At 41.0% G+C, this 12,066-nt stretch overlaps 1 protein-coding gene across 1 annotated transcript in view; it reads left to right on the top strand.

Moving 5' to 3' along the window:
- CUNH6orf163 (chromosome unknown C6orf163 homolog) overlaps nt 1-11,819 on the top strand; it is a 29,879-nt gene extending 18,060 nt beyond the window's left edge. Inside the window, exons 3-5 of the mRNA XM_020976315.2 lie at nt 464-571; nt 10,123-10,325; nt 11,318-11,819. Of these exons, the coding sequence (XP_020831974.1) occupies nt 464-571; nt 10,123-10,325; nt 11,318-11,762 (756 nt within the window). The 3' untranslated portion in view covers nt 11,763-11,819. The remainder of the gene's footprint in view (nt 1-463; nt 572-10,122; nt 10,326-11,317) is intronic.
- Nucleotides 11,820-12,066: the final 247 nt, after the last annotated feature.

Genomic DNA, 12,066 nt, shown 5'->3' with positions numbered 1-12,066 from the left:
CTCATCTGTAAAATGAGGGGGTTTATTATCTTCAAGGTACCTTCTGGCCTATGATCCTTTCATTTATAATGCATTGGGAACCCACATCAAACAGAATAAAGAGGCCTTGTACTGAGGAGGGCTCTCTCTGAAGAAACTGGACAGCTCCTCCATTCGTCCGAAGCAGGCTCTTCCTGCACTGGACTGTGTACTGAGAACAGCACTGTTTGCCCCCTGATTTACAATAACCTTCTCTTTCTGGTGCAGGCTGCAAACAAAGTCAGTCACTAGAGGGAGGTAGAGTCCACAAAGTAAGTGGATGCGTGGCTTTGCTTACTGTCAGTAAATTTGGATTTACTGCTCCACTCCTCAAGATAATGGCAAATTGACTTTGCCAGTTCTCAGAATAAATTAATAGATTTTCTTACGTGGAATTTCTCTCCCTCCCTCTCTCTTTCTCTTTCTCTCTCTTTTTTAAAAAAAGGCTGAGGTCATGACAGAGGAAGCAGTGAAAAAAGCCGTCAAGAAAGTCCATGATAAACACCTGGAGGAAATAGAAACTTTAAAGGAAGAACACAAAAATGAATTGGAGGTTTGCACTGACTTGTTTGGTATACTTGTAAACTTACTTCAGGCAGTGGGGAAAATATCTAGGTAGTGGGATGAAACAGAATCATATGGAAGACTGAGGTCAGTGCACCTCAGAGAAAGGGTGGGGGGAGGGGTGATGGGATCACAGGAGTTTCAAAGGGGCTAGTAGGAATAGGAGGAATGGGGTGGGAAGAGGAAGTCCTTCTGAGCCCAATAGTAAACAGCTGTACAGTGATGGGAAGACCACATCCACTTCTTGGGCTCCCTCCCTGTTTTTCCCTTCTTGGGTCACCATGCTGAAAGGGGAAGTTGGAGCCATGGAGTTCCACAGCAGAGACATGGCAAACTTTAGGCCAAGGCATAGATAGCCCTTAAGCTGTCTTTCCTGCTGTGGAAGCATGCAGGCCTCACAAAGGAAGGCAACTCTTAGAGCCATTCCTGAACTAAGAAATCAAAAGGTGAGACTGGCAGATTTCCCAGGAAGAAGTCCAGCCTAGCAGCTTAGCTAATTGTCTCTGGCTTCAGGAAATGTGCTCTGGGAAATAGGCTTCAAATCAGCCATTTTGATTTTCTGTCCAGGAGAGACTGATGCTAGAACGATAACAACAACAGCAATGTAATGATAGCTAGATATATGAATCACTTTAAGGTTTAAAGCCAGAGCCTTTTACGTGTGCTGTCTTATTTAATCCTCACAACAACCTTGGGAGATAGGTGTTGTTATCATGCCCCATTTCATAGATGAGGAAGCTGAGGCTGAGAGGGGTTAAGTGACTTGCCCACAGCCACTCAGCTTGTGTCTGAGGGATGATTTCAATGCAGGTCCTGATTCTAGGTCCATGGAATTAGTTGGGGGAAATTGGGCTCAAAGTTTAAGTTTTACTTATAGAATGTGGTATATGGCCTCATAGTCGTAAGATTACAGGGTCAGGTTATTCAAAAGAAGGCTCACTGTGGTAAGAACGGGGAGCAGTGGGCCAAAGGGAAGGGGGCAGGGAGGCATGTTGCTTTAGGCCTTGTTACCAGAAGGCAGGCAGTTCTGCAAAAGGTAATAATTGGGATGGTGAGGAATTGGGGAGATGGGAGGGTGGACACTGGTTTCTTTCATGTCTACTCAAATGTAAATTGGAGCCAACCTAACCGTCTCAAATTCCAATAGGTCATGAGAGTTCTCAAAGCATTGGAGGAGAGAAGAGGAGATACTAGATTTTCCTTTGCCATTTTGTGCCTATTTAGCATTGCACCACTGGGTTACCTAGAAGCTTGAAGTAGCCAGAAAAAAAAGAACCTTGTTCTTTTGTTTAAAGTAGATTATATTTACAAAAAAGTGGGTGATGGAATGGGGAAAGCTCTGCATTTGGAATCAGAAAACCTAGCTAGTTCTGCCAGAAAGCTGGTTCTGATATGTCCGTGCTGTGAGACTTTTCTAAAATTTAATTCCCCCAGCTATAAAATGAGAAGGCAAGAGCTGTCCTGCTACTTCAGAAGGGCATTGTTAGGCATGTGCTTGCAGAGTGCTATATAAATGAGAGACATTAGATGGGAGATAATAAAATGTAAATATTTGAGAAAAGGATCTTGCATCTACAGAATTCTCTTTGCTAACTGCACAGATACACTTGGACTTGAGGGCTGGATATTTCTTTTTCAAACTGATTTATGTCTCTCAATAGCTATTTGGTTTTTATTTTTGTTTTGTTTACTCTTTTTGCATTGATAGTGTTTTTCTTTCCTTTTCCTCTTTGGTAACTACTCAGGATTACATTTAACTGTGGAGCATCAACAATAGAATTATTTCCCAATGCTCACTGATAACTCAGCAGAAGGTAGTGAAAAGAGTGGCTGCACTCAGGATACGTTGATGGGTGTCTAGGACCCAGGCTGGCTTTAGCCTTCTGGTTGCTTGGGCAAGTGACTAAAGCATTCAAAGCCTCAGTTTCCAAATCTACAAAATGGGGATACTTACCAACTTTGAAGCACTGTCCTAAGGAGCAAATGAGATACCATATGTGAACATGCTTTGAAAGTATGGGACACTGAAGATATTGAGTGGTTCTGTAATTCCCAGAAGAGTATTTTTAAGATATAGTAACCATCACTGTATATGTTGCTTGTATTGAGGAGCATCTACCTTCAGTATTATCTGGATGAACTCAGATCAAGGACTGCTTTTACCGTGGGGAGAATGGGAAGTATTACAAATCTAAGCTCAACCTGTATCATAAAATAGCACAACTCATTAAGTTCCAGGATTTGTTCATTTGTTAGGATGGTCCATGTTATTTTAGAAGCCAAACTTCACTCTCTAGATATCAAGGATCCCAATAGTAAAGACTGTCACCTTGAGATCATTATGACTCCTAGTTATACCTCTTTTTCCTTATCATGCCCCACATCTTTAGCACCTAGATGTAGGTTTGTAGCTCCTGGGGTGTCTCTTACATAGTAGTGAGTATTTAAAATAGGCCTCCTATGTGCCAGGCACTGTGTTGAGTGCTTTACATATATCTCATTTGATCTTCATAATAAACCTTGTGAGGTAGGTGCTATTATTATCTTCCATTTTACAGTTGAGGAAATTGAGGCCATTTGAGGTTAAATAATTTGCCCAAAGTCATACAGCTAATATATGAAGCCAGATTTGAACTTAGGTCTTCCTAACTTCAGGCTTAGCACTCTATCCATTGTGCCACCTAGCTGCCTCATGTGGGTCCCCAGAAAATCCATCTCAGGCTCAAGGCACTTTTTGTGAGTCAGCATCCACTTAGAACCATACATAGCTCATGAGCCCCTATCAGTGTGTTTCCTTTACTAGGCCCAATAGGAGACACATTAGTTCAAAAGACAGCTAATTAAACAGTATAGAAAAGTAAGTGACAACCCCTATACACTTAACAAGTTGCCATGCCACCTGTGCGAGAGGAAAAACATATAGGGAACACATATGACCAGGAAACATGAAGAGAGGTATATTTAAGGAAGAGGTATATTTAAGGAACATTTGGGACCAAGGAATATGTAGGAAGAGCCATATATGTAAGGAATTCATGTTTCTAGGGTATATGTTTGGCTGGCACAACTCAGGCCTTAGATGCTGCAGAGCCATCTATATCTTCTGGTGAAGCAGGCTGACTGCTTTATCTCTTGAACCAGGGTCTCTCCTGCTTTATTCTCTCAGCTGGATAAAGTTACCTTCTTCTGGTTAAGGGAGGGGGGGAGTTTGTTGTTGTTGTTGTTGTTGTTGTTTTGGTTTGTTTTTGGTTTTTTGTGCTACCATCTACTGATCTTCAGCTTCTGGGAAGCTTCTTTAGATCTTCTGCTTGGGTCATGTACAACATTACTTCATTTTTTGACAGAATGCTATGTTCATAGAACTAGGGATAGGCATAGACAAAACATTATATGGATCTCAGCAAGGTATTTGATAAAGCCATTATGTACTTGTGGACAAGACAGGGAACTATTGATTCAATTTGATTTAATAAACATCAAGTGCCTATGAACAGTGCAAAGCACTGTTCTAGGTACTGGAGATACAAAGGCAAAAATAAATGATCCCTGCTCTCAAAGAACTTACATACTACTGAGGGTTTACAACATGTATACAAAAAAGTAAAGGAGAAGGAAAATTGAGGAGGGGGAGAGAAATAACAACTGAGGGGATCAAGAAAAGTTTCATAGAGGAGGTGTGGCATATGAACCAAACCTTGAAAGAAGAGAAAGATTATAAGAGATGGAGAAGATCAGGAAGTCCATTCTAAGTATGAGGGACACTAGGTGGAGCTTGGAGTGTAGAGTTCAAGGAACAGTCCAATCTGAGTGGAAAATAAAAATTTATGAAGAGGAGGACTATGAAATAAGGCTGTAAATGTGCATGTCAGGGACTCCAGTTGTGGATTCTTAAATGCCAAACTAAAGGATTTGTCTTTTATCCTATAGGCTTATCAAATGCTGAAGGTTTTGAAACCAAAGCAACTTAAACCTCTTAGACTTGTGCCCCAAGAAGATTATTTTAGCAGCTATATGGAGGATGAATTACAAAGGGAAGAAACTGGAAGTAGGACAACCAATTACAAGGCTGTTATTGTACTCCAACATTTAAAAAAAAGTTTTCACTAGACCTTGCCATCCCTTAAAGGATAATAATCATATGTCTCACTTCCCCTTCTCAGCCTAATTCCTAAAAAATGCTATCAATACTCCTTGCTTTACTTCCTCTCTTCTCATTCTTCAGTTCTTTGCAATCTGGCTTCTGACCTCATCTCTCTCTCTCTTGCTAACTTGTCATCCATGTCATACTCCCTATCTAAAGGTATTCTCTTCTTTTCTTCAGTCACGACGCATTCTTTTTGTGACTTCATCAGCTATCATGGGTTTAATTATCAAATCTATGCAGAAGATATCTCTAACCTAAGTCTCTCCCCTCAGTTTCAATCCCACACCATCAGTTGCCTCTTGAACATTTAAAACTGATGGTCCCAGAGACATCTCAAACTCAACATGACCGAAAAAATGAAGTCATCATATTTCACCCCTCACCAAGCTTCTGTTGAAGATACCACCATCCTTCCAAGTCTCCCGTTTACATGACCATTATCCTTAACTCACTCTGACTCCACGAATCTAATCAGTTACCGAATCTTACTGTTCCTACTTCTACAACATTACTTGCATTCAATTCAATGTTTCTTTTCATACCACTGCAACCAGAGTTCAGGCCCTCATCATCTTCTGTCTAGACAATAGCCTCCTAATTGGATTCCTGCTTCAAATCTCTTGCCACTCTAGTCTGTCCTCTACACAGCTACCAAAGTAATTTTTCTTAAGCACAAATCTCTAGTCAATCAACTTGTGGTCCTCTATAGCTTTTTGATCAAATCTTAACTCCTTTGTTTGACTTTTAAAGCCCTTGACAGCCTTGCCCTAACCTATCTTTTCAGCCTCGTTGTATGTCACTTTCCCCTATGTATTCTACAGACCAGCTAAACTGGCCCTCTCTTGTTCCTCACACACACACTACTCCATCTTTCATTTGTGTGCCTTTGTAGTTACTGTCCCCTGTGCCCATGTAGCCCCTTATCTGCAAAGAGTCTGATGGGAAGTGCATTTTTTTCCACATAGAAGAAGGGACTACAGGATCATGAAAGGTGTGAGCACTGGCTATGCAGTGATGCTTATGACTAAAACCAGGAGAAGGCTTGATTTGTAGTCTGCTCATCCAGAAGACATTTTTAATGAAAACTCTTGAGAGAGGTTCAATAAGGAATTATGCAATCCTATGGACTTACAGTTTAGGAGTATTAGTGGCAGAAGGGATATGGATTCTTATTCTGCAAGGGGAGAAGCAGCTCTGTTTCTGTCATGACACCGCAGCAAGCTTTAAGAATGCTCACTCAGACAATAGAGAAGAATATAAAAAGGAGCAAGGAAGGCCTAGTTTCTAGAACATCTGAATATGGAACCAGAGAGACAGCTAGGTAGTGCAATGGATAGAATACTAGACTTGGAGTCAAGAATGCCCTCAGTTCAAATCCTTCCTCAGATACTTAATACCTAAGTACTTTACAAAAGTGTTACTCTGGGCAAGTCACTTAGTCTCTGTCTGCCTCAGTTGCCTTAACTGTAAAATGGGGATTATAACAGCACCTACTCTGCAGTATTGTGAAGATCAAATAAGATAATATTTGTAAAGTACTTAATACAGTGCCTGGCATAATATAGTTGTTTAGTCATTTTTCAGTCGGTTCTGACTCTTCATGACCCCATTTGGGGTTTTCTTGGCAAAGATACTGGAGTAGTTTGCCATTTCCTTCTCAATTCATTTCACAGATAAGGAAACTGAGGCAAACAGAGTTAAGGGACTTGCCCCGGGGTCACACAGCTAGTAAGTATGTGAGGTTAGATTTGAACTCAGGAAGCTGAGTCTTCCTGACTCTAGGCCCAGAACTCTATGCACTATGGCACCACCTAGCTGCATATAGTAGGTGTTACATAAATACTTCACTTGCCCTCATCCACCCAGTGTCATTAATTGATAAGATCTCTATACAATCACCTGTTTCTTCCTCTGTGGTAAAAGCAGTATTTCCTAGGGCCCACCATAGAGACTGAGTTAGCTTTTCCTTGAACCTCATACCACACAGGGTAAACTAGTTTTTCTTTAAAAAGTATTGAAACCATCCTCAAGACTTAATTGCCTCAGAAAATTAAGGCTTAAGCTATTGATTGATAACTTCCTAGTAACCTAGGTATTAAAAATGCGAGGCATTAGGAACCACCTGACTCTTCCTTTAGGCTTCTGACTGGCAGATCAGCATGTCCCTCATAGGCACAGCGAAGCTGAGTCAATGCTGTATCTTTGATGGGTATCCTTTCCATGCTGTGGCTAGGTAATTCTGCTTTTGGTAACTGATAGATAGACTATAAAAGAGATGGTAAGTGACAGGAGCCAGCATGAGACACTACTGACTCAAACCCTAGGCTTGCTGATAGAAAAAAGTGAAAAGAATCATAGCCTGGGGCCCCACAGTGGGGCTTGAGGTGAGTACTAGAAGGGAAGTCCCATCAATTATATAACCATAGCACCTTCACCCTGACTCCAATCTCTCTCCTTCTCCCCATTGACTTGCTTCTAAATAAGTAGTGGAGATAACAGTGATAGAGAAGATAGGGGTATGCTGTTCTTCTCCCAGTGCCAATGGGGTATGAGCCTAGGGGGAAAAAAGTTTTGAATTTTATCATATTGGATTATAGAACTAGAATTGGAAGGGATCTCAGAGACCATCTAATCCAACCCCCTCATTTTACAGATGAGGAAACTGAGGCCCAGATTTTCCCATGGTCACACAAGTAGTAAATTGCAAAGCTAAGATTCAAATCCATGTTTTTTTTGTTCCAAATCTAGTGCTCTTTCTACTATGTGACACTGGCGTAACCAGGGTAGACTATTGACAAATCATTTAACTTACCTGAAGCACTAAATAAATATAGATGTGTTGTAGGAACACCATCTGTCTGGATCTGTGCAGTATAGAAGTCTCACCTATTTGCAACACAAGCCCAGTGAACAGTCAAAAGAGATATCACTAACTCCACATGGTAAAGGAGACGCTTTACACAGAGGAGAATCCCTCAAACTCTTTCTAAGAGCTATTTACTCTTAATACTACCTAGGTGTTCGGGTGTCTAAGCCCAAAGTTGATCAGAAGCAGTCAATTAGAAGTGAGGAGAAAGACTGCAGTTGACAATTTCATTCACCAATAAGGGAATTGGGTGGAGCCAAGATGGCAGAGTAGAGGCAAGAGCTCAGATGAACTCTTTCAATATTCCCCTCCAAAAAGCTTTAAACTACTGCCTTAAATTGAATTCTTGAGCAGCAGAGCCAATAAAAGGGCAAGGTGAGACATTTTTCCAGTCCAAGACAACTTAGGAGGTCAGCAGGAAAGGTCTGTGGCACTGAGGTGGGGTTCAGCCTGGAGCACAGTGCACACCACTGCAAAAACCTCCAGCAGGCCTTGGAGGTGCTGCAACAGTGGTGGCAGCAGCTTTGGGGGCTTTCAGCCCACAGATGGTAAGACAACTGGTCGGAAAGAGATTAAGGGTTATCCTTTGCCAGTACTGGGTTCAGGACCCTATTGCATTGTCCATAAGCAGTTCTGCATTGCAGTTCCAGGATGAAGAGGAGCACTAGCACTTGGGGCCACTGGGAGAAAAAGCTCTGGTCACAGTTCCAGGGCAAAGAAGAGTGCTTGTGGCCACATACAAGGAAATGGAACCTGGTCAGTTACAAGAAAGGAGCACTAGTGCTTGCAGCCACAGGAGAACAGGGGCCCAAGTCAGAGTTCCAGGGCCAAGAGGAGGGCTAGCACTTGGGGCTACAGGGGAACAAGGTCCTTTTCTGGGTAAAGACTGGAGCACAAGCCAAGAAGGAGAGCAGTGACCACACCTCACCTTGGGACAACCAAAAACTCACAGACCCTCAGAACTTGCTTTGAAAACAGCAGCATGAAAAACTTGAAGCTTGGTATAGCTCTGCCACTTTAGGAGCAGAGCCCAACTTTAACATAAAGTTAAAAGCCAAGAAATAGGCTTGGAAAAATGAGCAAACGACGACAACAAAAAATAACCTGACCATAAAAAGTGACTATGGTGACAGGGAAGATCATGACATGAACAAAGACAACAATGTCAAAACAGCTACAAACAAAGCTTCAAAGAAAAAAAGGGAACATAAACCCAACAAGAATTCCTGGTAGAGCTCAAAAAGAATTTTAAAAATCAAATGAGAGATAGAGAAAAAATTGGAAAAAGAATTGAGAATGATGCAAGAAAATTATATAAGAGAGTCAATAGCTTGGTAAAAAGAAACAGGTAAAAGAACTAACAGATGACTGAAAAGAGTGGGGGAAGAAGAAGGAGGAAGGGATGGAAACAAAAAAAAATTCTAAAAAGTATTTCCAAGAACTCAAAATTCACAGTCTTCTGAAGCCTCTTATTGGAGGGGTAAATGATAGGATGTTTGGCTCTTATTGTATTTATGATACAATTCATAATTATGTGATAATGCTTATATGCAATTCATAATTATAAACATGAAATATATTTATAAGACTGATTCTAACTCTCCAAGAAAGGTTTGTTAGAACACAGTATGCTTTTGTTTTTGTGTTGTTTTTTTTTTTTAACAGGGCTGGGAAATGTATAATACATACAGGATCATAGAGTTACAATTAAAAGGGACTTCTGAGATCACTTATTCCAACCTCTTCACTTTACAGATGAGTCAGCTGAGGTCCGGGGAGGCTAAGTATCCTACCCAAGGTCAATGAGGTAATAAGAGGGTCCCAATCAAAAGAAACAATTGCAAGCAAGTATTATGGAGTCACCAGGAGGGCTGCAAGCCCCAAGAAAAAATCTGTTATCTAGAGCTTCATTTATAGGATCACAGATCTAGAATTAGAGGGACTTTAGAAGTCATCTAGTCCAGTCCCCGCTATTTCACAAATGGTGGGGCTGAGGCCCCAAGAAGTGAAGTGAATTAATTACCCAAAGTGATACAGGCAGTAGGTGGCGGAGCTAGAATTCAGACAAAAGTCCTCTGACACCAAATCCAGTGTTTATTCCACTGTACCATACCCTTCCCAATCATGGAGTGCTTGGCACTTTAAGATGCCATAAAGTATATAAAAAGTATATAAAGTGAGGCAGCGAGGTGGTGCAGTGGAGTCAGGAGGACCTGAGTTCAAATCCAGATTCAGACACTTGACATTTATTAGCTGTGTGACTGTGGGCAAGTCACTTAACCCCAATTGCCTCACCAAAAAGCAAATGAACAACAGCAACAAAAAGGATATAAAGTGTATAAAAATGTCTTATAAACCTAAAAGTACTATCTCAGTACCAATGTTACCAGTGCTTTACCATGGGAAACATTGCAGCTTCCCCCTCGGCAATAGCATCTGGACATGGTGTTGTCCCTATATTCATTTATATAATTTGAAGGTATAATTTAGCATCATCCACTATTTAAATCCTGTTTTAATGTTGCTTAAGGAAAGAGTGAAACTCACTAAGCAAGAGATGAGAGAGATCATGGAAGAGGAAATGAGGAGAGAAAACAGGGCTGCTGAACAGCGCATGGTCCATAGAATCCAGAAGATCCTGAAGGAGTGCCATGATGAAAAGCTCCAGGCAATCGAAGAAGTCAGAGCTGAAGAACAACAAATAGCTACTGAATTACTGAATAAGCAGATGAGGTAGTCTTCAAAATCCCCAGGCAAAAATCCTATTTTTTTCCTATCCAAAACACTTCTAAGTAAATGATAAAAGACTTTTTTGTTGAGGTTTCCTTAAGTGTTCCATCAGAAATGATCACCAAGATAATGTGGTGAATAATAGTGAGATCCAGGGAGTGACTGTTCTTATTCATAGTTGCGGTGGAGTGAAGGAGTAGAGTCATGGGATTTCAAGAGATTTAGGAATTGAGAGATTGGATAGTTGTACAACTCAAACACCACCTTCTTCTACAGGAAGGATTTCAGGTTCTCTCTCAACTATAAATGCCCTCCCTCCCTAACTACCTTGTAATTAGGATAGGTATAGGGACTGAACCTGTCATTTCATTGGGTTCCTCAGGTGAGGGAACTCCCCCTGTCATTGCAAATTGGCACCTTCTCTGCCACTTAGAGCAGAGGTTAGCAGACTACTGGCTCAAAGGCCAAAACCATTGCAAGTTAAGAATGGCTTTTACATTTTTTGAATAAAGTTTTATTGTATTTAAAAGTCTAGGAACTATTCACAGTTCACAGCTTTAAAACAAACAAGTAGATGGGCCAGATTTGACCCTGGGAGGTAGTTTGCTGACCCGATTTTAGAAAGTTGTCCAGATCACAGAAATGTTTAAGTGACTTGCTAGAGTGCGTCACACAAGTTAATATGTGTTAGAGTTAATACTCGAACTCAGGTCCTGGTTTTGAGGCTGGCTCCCTGCTATGTCATACCATTCTTTCATCTTGTATTTATTTTTTTAATATTTATTCTATAATCATTTACATTGTTGCCTCACCCACTAGACTGTAAGTAGGGAATCACTTCACTCTTTGTATTTGTAGTCCCAGCACCTAGCCCTCTGCTTGGCATAGAGGAGGCACTGAATCCATAGAGGAGGCTTGTTCATCATTGATGAATGAGTTGGTTATCGATTAATTGATAACCTCCTAATGGTCCAAACCTGTGTCATTATTTTTAGGAAGAATGAGGAGAAAATCCTGGAAGTTGGGATTCTCTCTCACAAGACTCTTGAAAAAAGTATAAAAGAAGTCACCGGAGCCACGAAATACCAGATGAGCATCGCTTTTAACCTCAGCCAAAAAGAGAAGGAAGAAGAAGTTAACCAAGTGCTTAAGGAGACGGAGAAGTTTCATAAGGCTGCCATAAGGAAAGTTTACAAAAAGCTGACCCTCACTGAAGACAAGCTGCAGGAGAAGACTGAGCGTCTGGAGAACATGACCCAATGGAAGGACTTCCTGGAGGAGGAGCTACTGGAAACCCGTGAGGCTTTTCAGAAATACATCAATTCTACATTTCCTATGCTTGCACCAGGGCAAGCATATTTTATTCTACCACTAAGAAAGAAATTACCCATTGATATAGAAGAATATGCTGAAGACAATGTTAGATCGTTCCGGAGTTGAGATCACTTGAAAAGCCAGTTGTTATTCTGGTCACTAAATAAATTCATTCAATGAGTCTTCCTTGGGTACCTCTTACTTAGGGTTAGGCAGCTAGTTAGCCCAATAGCTGGAGCAATGGACTTGGCATGAGGAAGACCTGATTTCAAATACTACCTCAGCCACTTAGTAGATATTAGACCCTGGTTAAAGTCAGTCAGTCAACAAGCATTTATTAAATAATTACTGTGTCCCAGGCACCGTGGTAAGCATTGAAGATAAAAAGGAAAGGGAAGAAAACAGTCCTTGCCTTAGAGGAAGGTACATT

The sequence above is a fragment of the Phascolarctos cinereus genome, unplaced genomic scaffold (genome assembly GCF_003287225.1).
Source record: "Phascolarctos cinereus isolate Bilbo 61053 unplaced genomic scaffold, phaCin_HiC Scaffold_5;HRSCAF=322, whole genome shotgun sequence".
Lineage (NCBI taxonomy): Eukaryota > Metazoa > Chordata > Mammalia > Diprotodontia > Phascolarctidae > Phascolarctos > Phascolarctos cinereus.
Note: the sequence above shows the minus strand (reverse complement) of the source record. Positions and strands in the feature narration are given on the sequence as shown.